Source organism: Chaetodon auriga, chromosome 21, assembly GCF_051107435.1.
Source record: "Chaetodon auriga isolate fChaAug3 chromosome 21, fChaAug3.hap1, whole genome shotgun sequence".
NCBI lineage: Eukaryota > Metazoa > Chordata > Actinopteri > Chaetodontiformes > Chaetodontidae > Chaetodon > Chaetodon auriga.
Window position 1 is genome coordinate 22,502,941 of NC_135094.1, and position 25,617 is coordinate 22,528,557.

Sequence of the window (25,617 nt, forward strand, 5' to 3'; positions counted from 1 at the left end):
ACTATTTTGATTTCAAATTCTTTCCACTTTGATCTGTAGTCTTCGTTGCACCAGTAAAGAAGAGGAATTAACTGAGACGCATAGTAACAGTATCGTAGGCATGGGAGGGCCATTCCCCCCTCCTCTCTTCGTAATTGCATTATACTATACCTAACACGTGACCCCTTTCCCTGCCAGAGAAATCGTGATATCTGTTTGTCCCACTCCCTAAATTGACTTTCAGGCACTTCTGTTTGAAGTGTTCTAAACAAGTACAGTAGTTTAGGTAGCACTGACATTTTAATAGCATTTACTCTGGAGGTTAGACTCAAAAAGGGGATAAGGCTCCACCTATGTAAGTCTTCCTTAATCTTCAATGACAATGGCTCATAATTGTAAAAGCATTGTTAAATCTTTGGTCACCGTCACACAAAGATATTTTATCCCCTGAGATTCCCAATTTAAATTATAGCCGTTCTGTAAGTTTGGTGAAGCTGTGAAATTTAGTGTCAAAATTTGTGTTTTTGAAATGTTAAGCTTGTAACCTGATAAAATTATAGCCGTTCTGTAAGTTTGGTGAAGCTGTGAAATTTAGTGTCAAAATTTGTGTTTTTGAAATGTTAAGCTTGTAACCTGATAAATTTCCAAATTCTTTTAACAGAGTCATTAGGCCATTGAATGATTTCTCTGGTTCCTCCAGGTAGACTAACACATCATCGGCATATATTTGCTTTTATCATGATCCTGTTACTTCCATATTCATACTCTTCAAGACATACTTTCCATGATCCACATCCACAGATTGCAGATTAGTACCATTTGACAGACATGCGGTTACAATGCGGTACAATTTAGGGTCCACGTCAGTCTGGCCTTTGATGTAGACCAAATTTCTGACCCACACTCCATTGCGGGTAGTGTTTGGAATGTACCATAACATTGTTTCCCAACTGCCATAAAAATCAAGACGAAGAAGCATGTGCAGAAAGAAAATGGTGATCTCATGAACTCCTGGCAATTTCCCAAGGAGTTCAGTGCCATTTGGCTGTCTTTATATTCTTTCAAAGACAAATTATATGAATGTGGGTAATGCTGGATATCCTTGTACAACCTCTCTTCAAGACAAGCATCCATTTCGTTACCTGGGGCATGCGGTTAAAATTTGGTGCTTTGCACAGATGTATATATAAGGACATTAGCAGATGACAACATTTATATTACACAGATCAAAGTGGACATGATGTGTAAAATACAAATTTGGTTTTACCCTGGGGGATCTACCACCAGCACTTAACAACTGAAGGGTTCAGCTAGCTTAAATTACGTATATACAGTGTTGGGACAAAACAAAATAACACCTATTACAAGCCTATTATATTATTATATAACCAATTATAGCCTATTATAAGTGACATAATTAAGATATATAGCATAATTGTGCCATATCTATTGCAGACATCAAGAGAGACTCTCAAGCTGGTTGCCAGTCACTGTTCACTAGCCACCTATCCTATAAATCTGTTCTTGGTTCCCACTCTGTTTTACTGCAGCTAATCTTCAGCTCCTTCAATCTGGAGCCCCACTCTAAATGTGGCTGGGACTCTGTTACCATCTTTAATGGAGGATCCCCTGGCTCCCCTATTATTGGCCAGTACTGTGGAACCACCTCCCCAGGAACCATTCAGTCAGGATCCAACAAGCTTGCTGTAGTTTTTCTAGCTGACCATAGTGTGTCCAGAGGAGGTTTTATGGCCTCCTGGTTTGCTGATTCCTCAGGTAAGTTTATACTACCTAAATGAACATGTAAAGGTTCTCTACTGAACTGATATGTTTTGATAGAAGTATATAACGGCCACACACATTCTTCAAAACATTGCTGTTGTCTGTCCTTTATCAACACATTCTCTCAACATACAATCCTGATTCCAAAAAAGGTGGGATGCTGTGTGAAACATAAAACAGAATGTGATCATTTGCTGATCCTTTTGACATATATCCAACTGAAAACATCACAATTACAACATCTTTAATATTTTGCCTCATCACCTTCATTGATTTTGCAAATACATGCTTCATAATTTGATGTCAGCAATAGGTTTCAAATAAGTTAGGACAGGGGCAACAGCACGGAAAGTTGTTTGGAACATTCCACAGATAAACAGGTTCATTGGTAACAAGTGACAGTACCATGATTGGGTATGACAGGGGTATCCCCAAAATGCTCAGTCATTTGCAAGCAAAGATGTGGCGAGGATGAGAAACACTGCATCATATGTCTAAGACTGTTTTTGAGTGTGGTAGATGTTAGCCTCTCCCTTTTAAAAATGCTTGATGTACGACTGAAAGTAAAGTTCCAGTACAGTACACATGAAGTTTGGAACAATCCTAGACCCTATATGGGTTAATGTGGCGGGTACCAGCTTTGAGCAGTGGCATGCCCAGCCCAAATGAAGTTTTATTGGAAATAATCAGGACCTGGTCCAGTGTGAAAGATATAATATTTTGAATTTTGCCACCACATTCATCACTGAAATGAACTGAAAGTGCAACTATATTTTTTATTCATTTATTTATACATTTTTTGTAAACACTGTTCATTAGCTTTCTTTTATCAGTACAAATGACAGGGATAAACAATCTAACATTGTTTGAAACTGCAGAAATAATTTGCTTTTCTTTATCCATTTTTTACAATGTTATCAATAAAGTAGCAAAATAGTACATGCTACTGTGTGTGTGTGTGTGTGTGTGTGTGTGTGTGTGTGTGACCAGGTATTTATCACATTGTGGGGACTCACCTGCCTTATGGGGACAAAATGCAGGTCCCCTTAATGTAAATCATTAAAGTTTAGGGTGAAGACTGAGGATAGGGTTACGGGTTAGGTAAATAAATAAATGTAAGTTAATGTTATGTCTCCACGAGTGATAAAAACACAACATGTGTGTGTGTGTGTGTGTGTGTGTGTGTGTGTGTGTGTGTGTATGGTGGTCCATTAAATTCCCAACTAGACGTAGGCCTGTACAAACTCTATTCTGAAAATAGTCCTCTCTCTACTGCTAGGGAATTTTCAACCAGAGATGGGGACTCGAGTTTGCGACTTGGACTCGAGTCGCACTTAAGTCGCACACAGTAGTGTTGTCTCGTTCGCGAACAATTCGTTCAAAAGAACGAATCTTTTAAGTGAACGTACTGAACCGAATCACTTCCTCAAGTGATTCGTTCGTTTCCCAGTTCAGTTGAACTGTCTGCTGACAGTTCAACTGAACTGAGAAACGAACACTTGACAGTTCAACTGAACTGAGAAAGTGAACTGTCAGCAGGCGGCGCTGCTGACAGTTCAACTGAACTGAGAAACGAACAAATCACTTGAGGACACAACACCGGCGCTGCTGACAGTTTAACTGAACTGAGGAACGAACGAATCACTTGAGGGAGCTCCTGAATCATTTTCCTCTGAGGAATACACTTTCATGGCGACCGTTGTTCCCCGTTGTTTTAACAGATTTAGTTTCCAGATAAACAAACTTAAAACGTTATGCTGGCAGTAATGAGGAGCAACGGAGGGAGTTGCTCCTCATTACGGAGGGGTGTTTTGTGTTTTCGGAGAAAACTAACTTTTTTTTAAACTCTGCTAAATTTGCCACCGCAACAACAATACAGTAGGACAAGGCATGTAACAAATAGTGTATAAAACCTGCAGAAAACGCGTGACTGTCTGATCATCTCATTGGGACAATTTGCGAGGGAACGGTGCATATTCAGTGTGAATCCTTCACTGAATGTACTGTGGGGTATACGTTCAGTGAACGGATCACTCACTGAGCCCAATTTGCCGAGTAGACCAGTTAAATAGCATACCATAGGATAGGACACTTAAAACATCATGATTTATAATATAGTTATATATAGTTTTATATTTACAAATGTGTTTGTCAAAGCAACACAGTCACAACACTCTCGTCTCCCGGTCCTGGAAGCTGTGAACTGAACTGAAACTTGAACCGTTCAGCCGTATATCAGTTCAGGAGTCGCAGGCTCCTCCTGCCAAGCACTGAATGATTCGGTGATTCAGTGAACGAATCTTTTGAACGAATCTTTCTGGTGAACTGATTCTAGTGATTCAGCACATCTAAAAGAACTGGCGTGCCCATCACTAGCACACAGAGAGACTTCAGACTTGACTTGGACTCGTGCTCAAAAGACTTCAGACTCGACTCGGACTCGTGTTTTGGGACTTGTGAACAATCATTATGTTTTCCTTTTTCCTTTCTTTTCTTTCTTTTTTTTGGGCATATTAACATTGGGGAAACTCTGAAATGTCTGACGAGCTTATTGTCATTCCCTCCTTTTTGACATGGTTACCAAGGTAACTATATTACGCATACTTACTCGCGGCACCACGCATTAGTACTTCAGATGACACTAGGGGACCGACACACCGGCAGCTGCTGCTGTACCCTTTGTAATTACGTTTGGTTATAAAAACTTCAAACAAGATGGCACCAACAAAAGAAGCACTGACTGCAAAGTCTGCAGTACCAAGATTAAGGACGCTGGATCAACCACATCAAATTTTATCAGGCACCTGAAAACTCACCCAGATAAGTCACATTCACACATATGGACGGTTAGCAAATATGTTTAGCTCAGCATCAGCTATGTTTAACTTAGCTTGCTACCAGCTTTGTAACTGAATATTTGAATAGATGAGTGAATGTTATGTGAGTGAATGCTTGTCGCACTTATTTGCATGGAGCGGCGTTAACATGACGTTTATTGGGTAACATTATTTATCTACGTTCCTACAATGCCTACAATGCCCTTGACTGGATGAGGTGTAACATTTTCTATATTTTTGTTCTTATTATGGTCCGACTGAGCCTGCACAATTGGGGGCAAGATATAATGTAACTGTATGTTCATGTTGGAAGAATACAGTCTCCTTTAAAGGAAATCATTCATTGTGTGTTTTCTTCATATTGCATTACAGTACCCTGTTTAAAGTGATCATATAACAAACAACTAATCAGTACTGATACTTTATGCTAATAGATAAAGGAGAGATAATAATACAGTAGATGCTTTGAATTTCTTAGATATAGCTGTGCAATTTTCTTAGTTGACCGAATAGCAGCAGATGATAGAAGGCTCATTAAAACAAGAAGAGACATGAGAGATTTATTTTTTAGAGACTTGAGACTTGACTTGGACTCATGACCAAAGACTTGAGACTTGACTTGGACTTGCAAAAAAAGACTTATGAACATCTCTGTTTTCAACACCTCAGACAAACAGCCCTGTAAAAGAAGCTAATTCAGTCCACTTGGATCAGTGTTCTCAATCTTTCTTTCACATTACTTGTGTGATCATTTTATATATGCAATTTGGAGTGACATATTTTTATTCTCGGCTAGGATGTGGAGGGGTGATCCATGCTGATACAGGAACAATCAAGTCTCCAAATTATCCTCAAAACTTCCCAGCTAATGTGGAGTGTTCCTGGCAGATCATTGCGCATGAGGGAAACCACCTGGAGATGAGCTTCAACAGTGATTTCCAGATTCCAGACAGCACTGGGAGCTGCCAGAGCAGCTATATCAAGGTACCAGTATTAAGCTACAGCAGACACATGTGCAAATACTGTGTTAGTTCAGGGGCTAGTGAGAAAAAAAAAACAGACTGAAGTTTCTTTATGATGGTCTCACCAGCTGGTTAATAGAGAAAGCACTGTTGCTGGTACTGTGCCACCTAAGCCAACATTATCTTAAATTATTAATGTGCTAGCTTGCCTTGTTAAGCTTTCTTTCAATACCATTATGTTCAAAGATCTCAGCACAATTACTTTGGGTCAGTATAGAATAAATGTAGTAGAACAGAGTGATGGCCAGACTAGGAAAATAAAACACAATTTCTAATTAAACTGAACCTTTCCTTCAAGAATGTTTAATGTTTTGGAACTGGTAGTCTGAGGAACTCAAGTAGCAGGTAGTGAATTAAAAATCCTTTACTAGTGCATGGCTACTAATTTAAAATGCAGGTAAGCACACGCCTACATGTTTCAGCGAGTAAGGCATTCTTCAGGACAAATACAAGAGATGGTCACCTGCGGACTTTTTTATCTACAGGTTGGTTAAAGTCACAGGCCATGTCCAGGAGCAGAAATCACAAGTGAAAACAAGTACAATCACAATATCCATAACATCTCAGTATCTAAGTTCTCCATACAATAAGCGACTATATTCAGCAGAAAAGAATCAGAAATAGTAAACTAAAGCTACAAATAAAGTGCAGTTACAGAAATAGAGAGAAATCAAGTTGCCCATTCAAACCTGGGTGTTGCGTAGCTTTCAGTGTGTATATCCAAAATGGTGTCTCCACCCCTTACAAAGTTTTGTATAGTGTTTATGCTCGACATCTGTAATGTATTGTAAATGCCATGGTCAGCTTCTTTTTTAATGTCGAGCCATGGGGAAGCATATAGACAGAAGGGATTCTTGGGCTTTTACACAAAATAAAATCATGTTCTTTCTGTGAACTCCACTCTTCATTCTTTGCCTGTAAGAGCATTTCTGTATGTTCAGTCTTTCTTCTATTGGGTTAGACAATAAGGGCTATGGTTTTCCAGTTGTCACCTGGCCTCTGTGATGTACTGGTCTCTGCCCCACATTACTACTTCTCCTCCTGTACCAGCTCTTTTAATCATGATGTTTTCATTAGTTGACAGCCATTTTAATGCCTCTGTTTCTCCTTGTGATATATTACAATCCTTTTTCTTTAAGATATAAAGAGTTTGTGAGTGTGAATGAATATGTTTGGCATGGAAGTGGATCTGGGCTTGAATTGTGATTTAGTTGTGTCCTGATGAGCGGAGGAGTGAGAGGTGGTTTGAGTGGGATTGGTCTGGTAGAAAACTTTCAGCTGGAGGTTACAAGAGAATTTATACAACCAGTGAGTAGAGTACAGGTAGATTTATTTAAGTAAGGGCAAATGTAAGACCCTTACATAAAACCCAGACATGGCTGGTTGCAAGTGGAATGCCAGAAATGATTTTAGACTTTAGACTACTTCTGTATTGATCCCATCCATCCATCCATTTTCTCCCGCTTATCCGGGGGCCGGGTCACGGGAGCAGCAGTCTGAGCCCAAACTTCCCTCTCCCTGGACACTTCCTCCAGCTCATCCAGGGGGATCCCGAGGCGTTCCCAGGCCAGCCGAGCGACATAGTCACTTCAGCATGTCCTGGGTCTTCCTCGGGGCCTCATCCCAGTGGGGCATGCCTGGAACACCTCCCTAGGGAGGCATCCAGGGGGCATCCGATAGAGATGCCCAAGCCACCTCAGCTGACTCCTCTTGATGTGGAGGAGCAGCGACTCTACTCTGAGCTCCTCCTGGGTGACAGAGCCCCTCACCCTATCTCTAAGGGAGCGCCCTGTCACCCTGCGGAGGAAACTCATTTCTGCCGCTTGTATCCTGGACCTCGTTCTTTCGGTCATGACCCAAAGTTCATGACCATAGGTGAGGGTAGGAACATAGATTGACCGGTAAATCGAGAGCTTTGCCTTTCGGCTCAGCTCCTTCTTCACCACGACAGACCAATACAGCGACCGCATTACTGCTGCCGCTGCACCGATCCGCCTGTCAATCTCACGCTCCATTCTTCCCTCACTCGTGAACAAGATCCCAAGATACTTAAACTCCTCCACTTGAGGCAGGAACTCTCCCCCAACCCGGAGGGAGCAAGCCACCTTTTTTCTGGTCGAGAACCATGGCCTGGGACTTGGAGGTGCTGACTCTCATCCCAACTGCCTCACACTCGGCTGCGAACTGCCCCCATGCACTGGGGCGGTTCGCAGCAAAGCAAGCAACAAAAGAGTAACACAAAATATAAACAGGAAAAACAGGAGTTTGTTAAGAATAAAAATATAACTAAGTAGAACAAAACATATAGTTATATAATATGTATTATAATGTATAATACATATTACATAATATAATAAAATAATAAAAATACAATATAACTAAGTATATAAACAAGTATTTACAGCAAAAAGCAGTTTCAGGTGATAAATAAATGTAAACTGTAGACCGTATGTGCAATATAGCAGTAGTGCAGACAATATGTAAAATATTGGGGTTTGTGAGGTTGGTGGATTAACTGTTTAAATTGCTGTTGTACAGTGTGATGGCTCGTGGCAGGAATGATTTCCTGAAGCGATCCTTGTGAAGCTTTAGATGATGTTAATTATGTTTCATTAATGTTTAACATTATATACCACAGAGAAATAATGTTTTTCCTGCTATGAAATACTATGGACACAGATCATGTGTGCGCTATTTGAATCTGAATTTGCCTCCAGTCACTACAATCCAAGCACGCCTGAATATCAATAACTCCATTGCTTCACTGTTGCACTGCTTTAATGTCCTCAGGTTTAGACAGCTACCTGTATGCAGGAATCAAGTGGATCATGAAGTGGTTAGAGTAACCCGGTGCAGCATGATAGGCACTGTTGGCTGAAGTGTAACAATGATAAAAAATATTCTATATTTCATAAACTGTATTTGGGAAGTTGGGCTGAGATTACCCAACTGAGGAATCCAAAATTGCAACTGCATAACAAGAAGAAGTTGACTTGAACAAAATATGCCAAAACTAGCTATAGCAGCACAAATGGTAGCAGACATTCTCTGTTTGGAAGATATTTGGGTTGGTTACACAGCTAATATGTTTTGGTCAGTTAAAACAAACTCTGGCCCAAGCCCAAGCTATTGTTGACTTTCCTGTTTCCTGTATCTGAACTCAGCTGATGTGGTTTTCAGGTATGTGCAGGTTTTGATCCCAACTTCCCTGTGATTACAGCACCATTGACCAATCTGTTGCAGAAAAACATGAAGTATTTATGATCTAAAATGTCAGGAGGCAGCACTCCAGTGCTGAAAGCTCCAAGTTTTACCACTCACTGTGAATGCGTATATAGTGATTGGACCTGTGCTCCTTCAGCCTGGAGAGGGAAGTTATGAACGAACAGTTGCATATTATTCAGATAAGCTGAACAACCATCAACAAGCATATTCATCTACTGACAAAGAAGCCTTAGCCTTTGATGTTTATGTCAACAGTGGTGACAAGATCATGGCTTCCTCATAGCCGAATCTGTTAACATTCCCTAGTTCCAGAATGCCAATGCTCCAATGTTCAAATGGAACCTGGTTTTGGGGGCCGAGGGAATTCCAGGTTAAGGTCGCTGTTGGTGAGATAAGATAAGATAAGATAAGATAAGATCGGACTTTACTGATCCCATACTGGGGAAATTTAGTCATTACAGCCAGCAGATTACAAAAAGCAGGCACAGTAGCATAAGAGGTCAAAAAATAAAAAAAATAAAAAAAAAAAGATTGTGGTGCAAGTTTCTTATCTAATTCTAATTGGTTAGAATTCCTTGTGTAGATTTTTTGTGTAAATGGTGCACATGATGATGATATTTTTATGGGGAGAGGGTTTGTCATAGTCACATGGTTGTTATTTGTCATTTTCATATGAAGCGACTGCAGGGGCAGAGCAGGGAAGACCATCATATTTTTTTGAGTGTCAATGATCTTTACTGACACATACGTTGTGGCCTGCAAGTAAGGTGTTATAGCCACAAGGCTTGGTGTAAATTAATGCCTTTAGATAATACATATCATGCAACAAATAATTTCTCCCGTAGTACCTACACCATGAAAGACACAATAACATCAACAATGCATTGTTGAGTTTTTCAGTTAAACTTGTCTGCTTCTCATCCAGTAAGTTTGTGAATTCTTTCTGTCTCTCTCCTCTCTCTCTCTCTAACCCAACCGGTCGAGGCAGTTGGCCGCCAACCCAGCGGCTGGTTCTGCTTTAGGTTTCTGCTGGTTTTTCCTCACCACCAAATGTTTGCTCATGAGGGAACTGTTGGGTTTCTGTAGATAAAGAGTATGGTCTGTACCAGCTCCATATGGAAAGTGTCCAGATACTAATTCTGTTGTGATTTGGTGCAATATAAATAAAATTGAATCAAATTAAATTGAATTAATAGTGAGTCCAGAGTGTCCAGCAGCTGAATGTTTGAAAGCATGAATGACATATATTTCAAGGTGGTGCTGTGGATGGTTCCATCAGTGTATAAAGTGCGTATTGTTTTGTTTGGAAATTGTGTCTTGCTGCGGTATGAGAAGAGCTCATGAATATCAAGGGAACAACGCCACTGGATCTATTTCCCACTTTTCTAGCGCTGCACCTGGCTGGCTTGTGACTAGTCAGAGCAGATCATGACATAGAACTTTGCGGCAAAACAAAAGGTGGAGGTATTGTTTTTTCATACTGACAGTGGCTGGTGTAATGATATTGTCAGTAGTTGTTTAACACTGCTCTCCTGATCTAGAACCATTTTTCATAAACTGTAAATCTTTCTACTCTACTTTGTCATCACTTTGACCTGAAACCTGGCTGGACAAAACTGTCCCAGATGTCGAGGTGTCCCTTGACAACATCACCATTATCCTGGCAGACTTATCACAGGGGATTTGAGCAGTTGCAGATTCAACAACGTCCTGCCTTCATTCCAACAATATGTGGACATCCCGACAAGGAGGGGGAACACACTGGACCTATGTTATGGAAATGTTACTGATGTGGTTTCTCTGACCACAATGTTGTCTTCCTGCTTCCATACTACAGAACAGAACTGAAGCGTGACAAACCCCAGACCTACAGCGTGCGTCCACTAGTGGATGGAGGACAATATTGTGAAACTGCAGGGCTCACTCGCCTGCATTGACTGGGACCTTTTCTCTGGTGATACTCTGAATGAGAAGGTCTCTTTCATCACGGACTATATTAAATTCTGTATTTCCACGACAATCCCAGTTAATATTTTCAAGAAATATCCAAACTCTAAACCTTGGATTACTGAACATATCATGCGGAGCCTCAGAGAAAAACAGAAAGCCTTTCAATGGCAGGACTGGGTTTCAAAAATCATAACACGCCAAATCAAAAATGAAATCAGTAGAGGCAAACTCAGATATAAAGAAAGACTGGAACTGGAATTCAGCACAAGAAAAGCTTTTCAGAAAGTTAAAACACTCACTGGCCATGATCCACAACCCAAGTTAGCCGCAATAACTGACCCCTCCTCTTTTGCTGAAAACCTGATCAATTATTACACCTGGTTTGACACCATGGACTGCTCGGAGGAATGCAAGGTGTTACTAGATACCCTCCCAATCCCTGAGTCAACACACCTTGTTCACTTTATTGGGGAGGATGTATGTCTGCAGCTGAAAGGAAAAGGCTCCAGGGCCGGGTGGTATCCAGGCACAAGTGCTGAAGGAGTGTGCAGTATACACTCGTTCTCCTTGGAGTCCTACAGGACTGCCTCAGTGCCCACCCTATGAAAAACATCCACTACCATACCGATTCCCAAGAAACCCCACCCATCAGAACCAAACCACTACCACCCAGTTGCACTCACCTCAACAACTGTCAAACTACTCTTGAACCCAAACCAGTTCACCTACAAGGCCAAAAGGGTTACTGACAATGCAGTTGCATGTCTCCTCCATCCCCTCCTACAACCTCGCATCACCCAGTAACTTTGCCAGACTCCTCCTCATTGACTTCAGCTCAGCATTCAATACCATTCCACCCGATGATCAAGAAACTCCATCATGTGAATGTCCCACCACTTCTCATCCACTGGGTACATAGCTTCCTCAGTGGGCAGTATAACATCCTCATCTTCATCACGAACACTGGAGCCCCACAAGGTTGTGTCCTGAGCACACATTCCTGTTTACCCTCCACACCAATGACTGTGTCAGCCCCTCACCCATCATCACATACCTCAAATACTCTGACAACACTGCAGTACTTGCGCTACTCAATGATAACAACTCAGTTGCATGCTACCATGACTCCATCTCCCATCTCACACAGTGGCGCATGGACATTCACAGTTAAATGTCTCCAAAACAAAGGAGCTGGTCTTCAACTCCTCTAGCACACATAGGTCAGTCTCTAACCCCACCCACACCTCCATCAGAATCAATGGTGAAGCTGGACAATAAACTAAACTTTGAACAACACACAATGGACATCAATAAACGGTGCCAAAAAAGATTCTCCGCCATATCCAAACTTATAGCACTTTCCATTGTCCCCCTCCTTCTGCCACTACTTTCAACCCCCCCCCCCCCCAAGATCATTGGCCTCCCAATCCATAACCGTCCAGAACTCAATTGCACAGCCACTGCACGAAGAGCTCACACTAAGATCTAACAAGACTAGTACAGTCACTATAGACCTATATCTAACCTCTCGTTCTCTCTAAAATTGAGAAAGCAGTTCTCAAGAATTTGAGAAGTCAGGTAGAGACCAGTCCTTTGTCTGTTGCATTTAGAAGGTCATTTGTAACTTTAAGCTGTGCTGCCTCTGTGCTATGATGTATTCTAAATCCTGACTGGAAATCCTCATAAATTATCGTCATGTAGAAAGTCACACAACTGATTAGCAACTGCTTTTTCAAAAATTTTAGAGAGAAGGAGGAGGTTTTATAGTAGTTACTTTAAAGGACTGTGGCGTGTAGCCTGTTGATAAAGACAGATCGATCATATTTAATAAAGAAGTGCCAGTTAAGGGTAGAACTTCTTTAAACAGCCTAGCCAGGGTGGGGTCTAAAATACAGGTTGATGATTTTGATGAAGAAATTGTTGAAATTAATTGGTGAAGGTCAACAGGAGAAAATATGACAGGTTTAATAGTTATTTCTATGGTTTCTGTGTTTGAAGATAAATCAGTACCTATTGAGGGCAGGAGGTGATGAATTCTGTCTCTAATAGTAATAATTTTATTATTAAAGAAGCTCATTAAGTCATTTCTACTGAGGGCTAAGGGAATACATGGTTCAATGGAATTATTACTCTGTCAGCCTGGCTACATTGCTGAGGAGAATCCTGGGATTGTTCTTATTTTTCCTCTATTAGTGAAGCGTAATGGGCTGCTCTAGCACTGCAGAGGTCTTTCCTGTGTATTTTAGGACTGTCTTGTCTGGTGAAACTAAATTCTTCCAAATTGGTGGAATGCCATTTCCTTTCAACTCTTCGTGTTTTTTTTTTTGTTTTTTTTTTATTTGCAGTTTTGGGGGGTATACCATGGAGCTAGCCTCATCTGTTTTATTATGTTCTTTTTAGAGGGGCAATAGAGTCAATTGTCGTACATCGAACCTGTTGCACTATCGACCAGATGATCAGTTTGGGAGGGACTAAAGTTAGCATCGTAGTACTTTGTTGTATTAAAGTTTGTCCAGTTTCTTCAGTGGTTTTTTGTGCACAGGATGTTTGGATATTTTGGTTCTAAAATCTCAGATACTTATTTGTAGTTTGGATTAGAAAATGTGCAAAATGTGCTAAAATGCTTAATTAGGTATTAATTAGGCTTAATCAGGTGCTTAGAGTAGGTATCTTTGAAACAATGTTCCATTTGACAACAGTTTCTGAGTTAGTGTGCATTTTCCTGCAGGTATGGTCAGGTCAGACCCAAAATACTGAGGCTCTGCTTTCAACAGCCTGTGGCTCGGTGGCCCCAGGCCCTATCATTGCTCCACATAACATCATTACAAGTCGATTCCAGGGCATTGGAGCGTCAGGAAGAGGTTTCTCAGCCTCCTTCAGTACCAGTAAGAACGAGGCAGCCAAGACAGCTTCATATCACAGTGTTTATAAGACTATTGTGAGTCACGGTAACAGTGTTTGAATCTGAAACACAGTAACCCTGAATGTAAGGTACCTGTGTTTGTTCACAGTTAATATTTTAACACTTTTTTGACTGGAAACTTGGCTTGTCTTAACAAAATCCAAAGGAAATCTCAAGTCTTTTGTTCATTAGGGTGTGGCGCAAACTTCACAGCTCGAAGTGGCCATGTGGTTTCTCCAAATTATCCAGCCAACTACCCTGACCACTCCAACTGCAACTACACCATAGATGCTGGAGCACAGACTGTGGTTATTGTCACCTTCCACATCTTTCAAATAGAAGGCAAGTGTTAGAATTAGCAATGTATGAACAAATAATCTTGGTATGATCACAAGATTGGCATGTCTCCCTTTTAGTAGTAAATATATTGTACTCTTGTCTGATAACCAAAAATCAGTTATTTATTGACTATGTGGCTGGTTTGTCTGTTGTCTAGCACACTCCACCTGTCTGTATGATGGGCTGAAGATATACAGCCTAGCTACTAGCGGCCCTGCTATTGCTACTCTCTGTGGTACCAGCATCCCAGGGCCCTTCTTCGCCTTTGGCCCCATGTTATTCCACTTCTATTCTGACTCTGTGATCACTGACAATGGCTTCATGGCAGAATACAGAACTATTCGTAAGTAAAGCATAGAAGTAATTCATATAGTTTAAGAATGTAAGGACTTGGAAGTGTCTGTCAATCAATGAAATTAAATTCACTCACTACTACATCCGTAGTAAACCATCCATGAAATGGACCTCGTAGATATCAGGGAATGACAATTTATCAATGGAAAGTGAAATCTAGAACAATGGACAATAGAAATATGTAATTATGAATGCTTGAATTAAATGTTTAAATAGAACTTGTGGCACGGTGGAACAGTGGCAACGCCTCACAGCAAGAAGGTCCCGGGTTCGAATCTCGCTGCGGGCACCGGGTGTGTCCTCCACCATGCTTCGGTGCCTGCTGCTCGAGGAGGGCCTTTCTGTGTGGAGTTTGCATGTTCTCCCCGTGTTCACCTGGGGTATCCTCCTTAAAAAATATACCCCCACTAAAAACATGCAAGAAGATCACCACCTGACCAATGGTGACGCAGAAGAATGGGTCCCCGGGCGCCGGTCTGGCTGCCCACCGCTCCTGGTCTGCCGCGGAGGAGGGACGACCAGGATGGGTCAAAGGCGGAAGTCAAATTTCACCTCCGTGTGCCGTGCTGCATGTGTGTGTGACAATAAAGGGGAATGTTTCCCCCCGATTCTTCTTCTTGTTCTTCTTCTTGTAAACAAAAGGGAAATCTTAGGAAACTGGAGACACACAAACATAGTTTATTCCTCCCTACTTTTTACATAACAAATGCCATTTCAGTAAAACAGGAGATGTGGCCTAAAGGATGAAGGGTGTGCCTATAACAGTTTTGAGAATAGACACAACTTATGTACACCAGGGGGAGTCTGACAGCTAATGAGCACAGTTTAATGTAGGTGCGTGTGCAGTGATTTTTTTATTTTATTTTTTGCAGTGATTTTTTTTTTGTTCAATACAAGTCACTGTGACAAAGTTAGGGGCACTGAATTCAGCATTCACCATTGTCCAGTCGTAGACATGCCAATATTGTATACTGTACATTCAATCATACTGTGTGTGTGTGTGTGTGTGTGTGTGTGTGTGTGTACACAGCATGTGGTGGTTTCTTCAACAACACTATAGGTACAGTGAGCAGTCCTGCACTCTTGATGACCAACTACCACCACAACATCAACTGTACTTATCATATCATGGTCCAAGCAGACAGAGTGGTGGATCTTAAGTAAGAGTGCGCTAACTGCAATAACTTTAATTCATTAATTGGACTGCAGGACTAGAATATGGAACTGAAAGTGAATTTGAGACATACCTTTTCAGTTATGGAGAGAGGGTCATTTTTACATTTTGTATCACACAGTATATCCTTCCAGTCTGGAGAAATATTACTCTTCAAAGCAAAGAAGGCTACTGCTATACTTAAAAATAAAATGAAAGGAATCTCCCAACATTTCATTTCACACTGATATTCATACACTACAAGATACATTGCATTGATAAATCCATGAGTGACAAAAGGAACAGAAGCCAGAAGCTTAAAATACTTACTTACTTACTTACTTACTCTTGTATTTTGCAGATCATTATAATATTCTAGCACTATTGTTATATTAACATAACCAAATGTAACTGAATGTAACCTTGTTTGTCAGTTGAAGAAAATAAACTTTCAGAGCCCTGTTGATCTGGATTGGGCTTAGGGTATGCTTTAAAGACACAGAGAGCTCTAAAACTTTATGTAATGTTTCCTTTCAGCCCTTCATGTTATCCTTTTCTCTTGGCACAGGTTTAACACCTTCCACCTAGAGGCATCTTCTTCCTGTCGGTATGATTATTTGGCAGTGTATGATGGACAGGACACCTTGGCACCTTTGCTTGGGAAATTCTGTGGTGCAGTGCTCCCACCTGATCTGCGCTCCTCCACCAACCAACTGTTCATCATCTTTAGGACAGATGCCACAGTGAATGGGATTGGCTGGAGGGCTACTTACAGTGAGACACTTGGTAGGTGTTACTCTTTATTGATGCCAGTTGAAGATGAAATAGCTATTACCATAGCATTTCATAGCAGCTCATGCTTGTAATAAAACATGTAATAAACTGAAAAAAGACTGGAAAAAATTAGCTTTGGCCAACTTTTGGTGGTCTGGTTAAACACTGATTTACTTTGAAAGATACACCATTTAAATTTTGACAAATTTACACTATTTCCATTTTTTGGTGTCTAACTAACAAATGGGGGTAATAGTTATTGTAATGATCTGACAACCAGGGTTCTAAATTAACTTTTTTGATCACCAGCCAATGTGGCTGGTGACCTTCTAAAGTTACCAGCCAATCAGAATTTCCACTAGCCAAATTTTTTCCCGGTGAAAATAAGAGATTATGAGTGCCACTGAATACATTTGATCATTTTATTTACATTGTTGGCATGAAAAATGCACAGAAAGTACAACACATGAAACAAAATATACACAGAAAGTGCAAACATTTAATTTATACAAACAAAAAATGCTGTCAGATTAATTATTTTATAGAAGACATTTTTCCAGTAAGTATTTAGTATCATTACATTCCTAATAAAATGTATTTTTCCTTTCAACTTAAAGTGTTTCTGCTTTCGTTCTTTAATAAGAAATATATATAAGTAACAGCCATGACTTAAACACTTGCAAAAAATTGCATTGGTAATAAATTGAATTATGTATGTACAACTAGAAAACACAAATAGTGCAGCAGTCAGTATTGCAGACTCCTTAGGCTCTCCTGATGACTTCGGGCACTCTCATGGTCCTTTACTGCCTCGACTTTAAAAGTATTAGTCCCCACCACAAAATTATTCGTCTTGTTTTTTTCTTTCATGTACATGCGGCAGTCCTTACAAAACATGACGGTATTTTCGTGATCAAACACAAGCCATTCACGACCTGTCAGCCATTTAGCGTTAAACTTTCTTTTCTTCGTTTCGCACGCTTTATCGACATTCTCATCCCCTGCCTCCTTCCTCTTCTCGCCCCCAGACATCTGTCCCAACCACGCATTTAGTTTAACTTTACTTTTTACTTTTAGCTAGCTCAGTCTCCTTTTTTACAGTTCATACGCCGCCGTTCATTCTTCTTCTTCTTCTTTGTGTTTGCGTTTCCGTGGTTTCTCGCGCCGGTTGCACTACAGACTGTAGTGTGCCTGCGCACAGCCAATGGGCGTCTTGTACGTCATCACGTAGCATTACGACAGTGTTCATGGGAAATGTAGGACGGACTGTCAGGGGGACAAATGACCGAGAAGTGTAGAGCGGCTCTGACTGACATGATTGCCTAATGCATTACCGGCCAAATTGGCTAGTAAGTTTTTATTTACACCCGCCAATATGAATTTTAACCCGCATTTGGCGGGTTGGCGGGTGTTAATTTAGAACCCTGCTGACAACATTATGGAAAGGTTCCCTACAGCGGTAGACCTTATTGTTAAATGAAATGTTTTTGTTGAACCACAAACAGCCGCTATATTGCTCTCATCAAAGCCACCAGACTCCACTGACAGAAATGGTCATTTTATCTCTCAGATTATCGTAAAAACACACTTCAGGCTTGACAGAAACAAAATAAAACTCACCAAAACCATCTTGGTAAGTCTTTCCACAGTTTCCAGCAATCACCAACTCTGTTTTTGTTGAAATAAAGCAATAATTCACAAAGTTAGATGTGAAAATATTCTGGATCTACTCACTGTTTTCCCTATGGCCTGTCTGACCTCCCTCTAACTCCTCACCTGATATTTTCACATCTCAGTCAATTAAGCATAAAAAGTATTTCATTTTACAGAAAAAACAAAACAAAACAAAACACATCTTTGGTGAACCATTTTTTACAATGACAAGAGTATGTACCAGTAATTATAATATGATGAATATTTGGTTACAGTAGCACAAGGGCAGAAAAAAGTACAGGGTTAGTAATTGAAAACTTAAAAATAAACAGTTAAAAAGTACATAGAACAAAGATTAAGAACAGAAATAAAGCTGCAAGTGGCAATTCATTCAACATAAGAAAGCATCTCAATGGGAGTGGAGTGGCTTTCAGGCTTCACAAAGGAAAGCAAACTCACTTCAGCTTGTTTTTTGTTTTGTTTAAACAAGCAGCGAGGCCAATCACATACTTGTTTCATGATCGCAAAGCCTGCAGTATTAATTATGCAATCAAAGGTCCACCATTTGTGCCATTTCATCAGATCTGAATGGTAAAGGTACACTGAAAAATAGAACTTTTTGGTATAGTAAAATATATTCACTTAATTGTCATAATATCTACAGTGTAATATCACGGTTCAGTGAGAACTAGGATTTCTTCAGAAAAATGTAAATATTTATTGCTTTTATTCATGTAAAAAATGAACTGTGCGAGAGTAAGTTGTATTATACTCATACTCATAATATTTAAATGTTTTATTGTCACTGTACTTAAACCCAGGAATACTATGTAAATCTTAATGTGAAAAGTCGAGCGCGTTTGAATTTGCGCATGTGCCTTTGGACAACACACGGTTCCTCATTTCAGCGTTTGAACACTGGGACCGCGGTAGTCAGGGGCTGCTTTCAAGGTGCTGCACGGCTGGATTATCTCCAATATAATGTAAGTTATTGTTTTTTTGTTTCAATATGATAATATACAGGTTTGTGTCCATCTTGATAGTTCAATTCATGTTTGGTAGAGGCAATATACGCTACTATTCATTTTTACCAGGTTAGAAAAAAAATAATGGCATACTCACCTATTTGTTCTGGAAAGCTGAGTTACTTTGACTTCTATAAAACTACACTATACCAAAGAGGGGAAAGTTAGTCGAAAGTAGCGGAGAGGATAAGTGGTAAACATGGAAAGAGTCACCCTGTCAAGTGAACTTTAGTGTAATGAAAGTGGTGATTATTAAGCTCATGATAAAACTCTTACTTTAATGGCTAACTTATCAAAATGCGGCAAAATAATAATAATTAAAAAACACTGGTAAGGGCAGTGGGTATGCTGACTGTTCAGACAAATCGATTATACATTGCAGCAAGTAATTTATCGAAAGAGTCTGCACATAGAAGCATTGTTTGAAATCATATTGATGGCAGTGCTCCTGTCAGCCATCCTGTTGTCACACTTAAGGTCCGGTGTGATGCCGATTGGAATCACTCACAAAATAGTGGCATTTACCACTCACATGTCACTCAGTCGTTTACAATATTAAGCTTTCTAGTGCACATGTCTTTGTTCTGCAGCTTTTTTTCATTATATTTAACTTAGACATTTAACCAAGTGAAAAATGTGGTCATTTTTTGCATGTGTTCATTCTGCAAATTAAATAGTTAAATCACTTTGAATGATTGAAGAAGTTCTATTTGTATTTGTTTCTCTATAAAGTTTTCTTGAATTTTTCTTTGTAAATTCTATACAGGAGGACAGCCACAGTGAGCCTACATAGTACATCTTTGAGATTGTGGTCATCCATGGTACTGATGGAGAGGATCCAGTGGATGTATCCATCTTCCTTGAAGGCAAGAAGATACTGCCAGGATGCGGCAGTACCACTAAAGCTTCCACACTATGGATGGGGCCCATTTACTGCAGCAACAACTTGTAAAAGACACTGTTAGCTCCATTGGACCCTGCACTCACATGCATCAGCTGGGCTTTATAACGGACATTTTCAATACCTCTTTGTATCAAGACAAAGTCCCATCATGCTTCAAGTCTGCCACCATCATCCCAGTACTTAAAAAACCTCAGATCACATCACTCAATGACTTCTGGCCCATCACACTCACTCCCATCATAATGAAGTGCTTTGAGAGGCTGGTAAAGGAGCATATCATCTCCAGACTCCCCCCACATTTAACCCCTTCCACTTTGCCTACCGGCCTAACCGCTCCACCGAGGACACCATCTCCTCCTCCACCTGAGCCTCGCTCACCTGGAGCAAAAAAACGCTCATGTGCAGATGCTTTTTCTGGACTTCATTTCAGCATTCAACACCATCATTCCACTGCATCTGGTAGACAAAACTGGGACACCTGGGCTTCAGCAGCCCTCTGTGTAACTGGCTGCTTGACTTCCTCACTGAAAGATCTCAGTCGGTGCAGGTCGGACAGAACACCTCCCGTGTCATCACCCTCAGCACAGGCTTCCCTCAGGGCTGTGTCCTGAGCCCTCTGCTGTTCACCCCGATGACACATAACTGTGTCCCCAAGGCTGCCACCAACCACATTGTGAAGTCTGCAGACCACACAACAGTGGTGGCCCTCATCAGGGACAACAACGACCTGGCCTAGGTGGTGGAGCAGCTGGTGGGCCGATGCAAAGACAATAGCCTGATCCTGAATGTAGACAAAACCAAAGAGATCATTGTTAATTGTTCAGAAAGTACCAGCCCAGTCACACTCCACTTTTCCTCAACAACACAGCTGTGGAGGTCCTCAGTAGCACCAAGTTCCTGGGGGTGCACATCATGGACGACCTCACCTGGTCTGTGTCCACGTCACTGGTGAAAAGGGCACAGCAATGCCTGCACTTTCTGCACAGGATGAGGAGAGCCCACCTGCCCCCGCCCATCCTCACTACATTCTACAGAAGCATCATAGAGAGCATCTTGACTAGCTGCATCTGTGTGGTGTGGAGGCTGCAGTGCTGCTGACTGAAAGGATGTGAGGAGAGTGGTGAGGACAGCAGAGAAAATCATTGGGACATCTCTCTCCTCCATTCAGGACATTGCACCTAAATGCTACATGTCCCATGCCGTTAACATCATCAGGGACATCACACCCCCACCATGGTCTGTTCTCCCTGCTGGCCTCTGGAAAGAGGTTCTACAGCATTCGGTGCAGAACCACCAGGTTCTGCAACAGCTTTTTCCCTCAGGCCATCAGACTGCTGAACTTTAAATGAGCATCCTTTGCACCACTGTTTTCACCTCAGGTCATTCCTCTCAAATGCACTTTAAAATTATTTCAATTGTATATTTGTGCTGCTTGTTTTTTCATTTTTTTTTTTTTTTTTAACTTACCGCATATCCCTGCTGCTTTTTTTTTTTTATCTCAACGCATATTCTACTGTTTATTATACACACTGTTTTTCATACTGTTTATTTATACACTGTATATACCATAAGTATTCTGCTGTTTATTTTAACATTCTTTTAGACAATTGTAAATATTTTCACTACATACTTTTCATCTAAATATTTACATATACTGTACATATATATATATACTTTTTTTTTAAACTATTTTCTACCCTGTGCTGAGCCTGCTGCAATAGAAATTTTGTTCGGTATTCACCTGCTGTTACTGAATGACAATAAAGTTCAGAATCAGAATCAGAATCAGAAATTGCTTTATTGCCAGGTATGATTTTACACATACGAGGAGTTTGTTGTGGTGAAGTTGGTGCAGACACATCTACTAAAAATGAAAGTACAAAATATAACAATATAAATATATATACACAAGTCTGTTTTTTGTTTTTTGTTTTTTGTTTTTCTGGAAACACAGTCTGGTTTTTTTTTTGTTTTTTTTTTTTCAGAAAAAAGTCCAAACTGAGCGTATGTCTATGTTTATGTCTAAAAAAAATTAGCATCTCCATGAAAAACAACCTTTGAAGTTAGGCTGTCTGTGCTTCCCGCTTCCCTGAAAGAATGGGGAAAGGTGTTTCCAAGCCAGACATCCTGTCTCTCTCAGAAATCACACTTCCCTATAAACAGTCGAAATGGTCAATAACTTTACAACTCCATTTATCCTGAAGGAATGCAAAGGGAGACAGGTCAGTTAGAGGTCTTGTTCATCCTTCTACAACTACATTGTTTTACAGTTTAAGTTTTCACCCTCGGTTCTCATAATACAGCGCTTTATATCTGTAAATTTATTTCCAGATTTTCACTGGGGTGCAATATTTAGAATATAAACAGTTTAACTTTAACATCTTTTGTGTGATTTGTCATAAAAGTATGCTAAATACATTTAGAAATTACATTAATTTGGTGACATTTATCAAAAAGAAACATAGCAATATTTACATAATTATAGTAAGTAAACTTAATATGAGTTAATATAGGCACCTGCTCACCTGTGTGGTGGGGGGGGGTGCCATATCTTTTGTTGACTGCTGTTTTCTTTGATCACTGTGATCACTTTGATTATGAGTTTGTGCACAGTATCGTGAGCTGATTTTTGTTTTCCTTTAATGAAAAGTTAAACGGCCCCTGCCTCAGCCTCTCAGCAACTCTTTGTGTTTTGAACTTGCTACATTTTTGTCAACAAAAAAGGCATTAAAAGGAAACATCATTGGACAGCGCAACGGATGTAACGAAGATAAACTACGGCGTTAGGCACTGGCTGTTTATCAGATTTGGAACTGCTGGCAAAGCAAACCACAGCCAGGTAAGCTCACCTGTGGATGTGCACATGAAGCTTTATATTAATGGAAGGAATGTGGCTAGCATATTGACTGTTGTTTGTTCACTGAGAACAAATGCCTTGATGGATTTGGCCACTGTTCTTTATACGCAGCGGCCATCTCTGTATCTCCGCAGATTTTTGTGCTGGATGGTTTTTGTGTATTCGTCCTTCCTTGGTCCGCTTCCCTCTTATCTGTTTTACATGTGTAAAATCGAAAATCAAAAAATACGGCCTGTGTTCTCAAAACATTCTACAGATGTTGGTCCCCAGAGTTAGAACTGAATTAGGCAAAAAGGCTTAAATATACTGCTCCCAATTCTTGGAACAACCTCCAGAAGGATCTGAAACTGCCTGAAATGGTCACCTTGGGAGAATTTAAATCAATTTTAAAAGATCATGAAAATAGCAGTCTTGGCCGCTGTGTCTGTTTTCATTATTTATACACTTGTCCCATTTTAAGCACCGTATTAGTTGTTCTGCTGTATGCTTTATTGGTGTTTTGTCTTTCTGATAATCACTATTGCATTTTGTTGTAAACTGTTTTGCTCATTTGTAGTGAATGCAAACTAAGCGTGTGTGAATTGTAATGTACTGTTCTTGTAACTGAGTCTATGCTGCCTTCTTGGCCAGGTCACTCTTGTAACTATATATATATATGTATAATATATATATAAAGCTTTTGAGAATGTGGTGGAAAGAAACACTGAGAGCTAAAGTGACAGACTCTATTTCTTGGAGCAGTACACTAGAGGTCACCCTAAGGAACTGGTTAGAAGCTGCCAGTATTTTTACCCAGAGAGAGGCTATGTTAAGGCTAAAGCTCTACTAAGGGAGCATTTTGGGAATGAACAGAAAATAGCCTCTGCATATATGGAAAGGGCTCTTTCATGGCCTTCTATCAAAACAGAGGATGTAAAGTGTAGGGGAATTACCTCTAAATTAATGTTACATTCGTTAATATTACTAGGGGCACCAACCTTCGTCAGCTACGAAGGATTTTGTATATTATATCTGTTAAAGCTGATGTAGTGAACGAATGAACCAACAGTAGATCAGTCTGATAATCTAAGGCGTGAACTCTCAGTACAGGGATTGCTTATATCCAGCTCAAAAGGACACCGTCGGACAATGACTTGAATGCAAAAGATTATTTATTAAACACAATAATGAGATGAATATGAATCATGAATGATACGATAGATCATATGGATGATATAGATTAACACAAACACTGCACAGAGGAACTTATGGCAAGAGAATGGTAAAATGAGTTTGGCGATAGTGAGAAGTAGGTTTTAAAGGGAAATGGGGACGCGAATATGAAGTTAATTTGTTGAATGAACGATCTAGAGAATTTAGACAAATTAACAATATCTCAACCTCACGGACCAACTCTTATTCAAAACCGCTTAGATATGCCTACTTTGTCAGCGATGTTCCTGTAGAGGTCTGCTCCGAACTAACACGAAGAGGCTCCGCGCCGTTGTCTGTCACTCTGGTCTGTACAGCGGTCTGCAGGACGAATCAAGCGAACCGCTGATGAGAGCCGGTGTTGGACAGGGATGTCTCGGGAGCTGAGGGTCTTCGGTGTCGGTTACAGACGAGGAACGGCTTCTGATGGTTCTTTAACCCGGACCAGCGGGTCAGCAGCAGGCTACAGGTCTTCGGTGCGGTCCGTTAGTTGTTGGCCGTTTGGCAAGGCTTTTGATTACTAATAATAAGATTGAGAAATTCTTCGATGGCCGGTCGAAAATGTCTTCAAAGTTATTATTACGTGACTAGACTTTAACAACAAAAATAGGAATTCTGCGGCTTGGCGTGGCGAGCAAAAATGAAAGTTTCACGAAGATTAGAAAAGTGCGTTTTCTGCAGAATTAAATCAAGCCACTCTGCGTAGTTGTGAGCAGCAGCAAAAAGACTGAGAAAACGACGGAGCGGAAAAATACTTGAAAACTAAAGACAAAGAACTTAACAAAAAAAAGTAGATTAACTAAAAGAAAGGAAAGACAAGAACTAGAACAAGACGAAAGGGAAAACTTGAAAAGAACTGAACTGCAGTCCGCTACGTGCGACTACTTTATCATCGCTCCAGGGCGTGTCTAATCAATAGGACGTCACGCATGTAGGATGGTTCGCAGACGCGCAACGTGATTTCATCCTACAGAGCGAGAATTAATTAATGATTCATACGAGGGACTCATCTGCTTCTCACTATGGTCAATCGAATATATTTTAAATGATCAATTTTCAATGGTACTTCAACAACAACATGCGCGTTCGCTACATGCGTTAGACAATTCTTATGAATAACGACAACATTAAACAATGAACATGGTAACATTTCCTAATACTAATCCTAACAAACATGATGATTAAGGGTATAACTACTTTAACATGATGAAGGAATAAAGAAGGGCAGACTATATTTGCCGAAATGATTATCGCTATTACGGTTACTTATTAATAAATGTATCCGCTAAGCACATTCAACCTAATTGCTATGAACCTCTAGATGGCGGTATGGTTAAATGGTAGAAACTCAGAGAAAACCTTTGAAATAGTTTAATTCACAGTTTCGTCATTCTGTAAGTTAGAAAAACCAGGAAAGCATTGTTATTGTACTGATCACGAGCTTAGCAATGTAACAACATCTACAGTTAAATCAAACATTGAGATTTGGTTAATTTGGTAGGTTAAGCAAAAGACACACAGACATACAGAACAGTTTGCTTCAGGAATGTTCAATTTACAACCCATCAGCATTATCTGGTTTGAAGATTCCTTTGAGACATGGCATTCGTCCATCCAGGCAGTTTTATTGTCCTCAACTCCCATGGGCTATCAAGAAAGAGTTAGCACCT

At 40.3% G+C, this 25,617-nt stretch overlaps 1 protein-coding gene across 1 annotated transcript in view; it reads left to right on the top strand.

Annotated features, from left to right (window-relative positions):
* cubn (cubilin (intrinsic factor-cobalamin receptor)) overlaps nucleotides 1-25,617 on the top strand; it is a 220,026-nt gene that overhangs the window by 162,328 nt on the left and 32,081 nt on the right. The window contains exons 53-59 of the mRNA XM_076721417.1: nucleotides 1,530-1,755; nucleotides 5,395-5,582; nucleotides 13,524-13,680; nucleotides 13,890-14,039; nucleotides 14,194-14,379; nucleotides 15,421-15,550; nucleotides 16,112-16,329. Of these exons, the coding sequence (XP_076577532.1) occupies nucleotides 1,530-1,755; nucleotides 5,395-5,582; nucleotides 13,524-13,680; nucleotides 13,890-14,039; nucleotides 14,194-14,379; nucleotides 15,421-15,550; nucleotides 16,112-16,329 (1,255 nt within the window). The remainder of the gene's footprint in view (nucleotides 1-1,529; nucleotides 1,756-5,394; nucleotides 5,583-13,523; nucleotides 13,681-13,889; nucleotides 14,040-14,193; nucleotides 14,380-15,420; nucleotides 15,551-16,111; nucleotides 16,330-25,617) is intronic.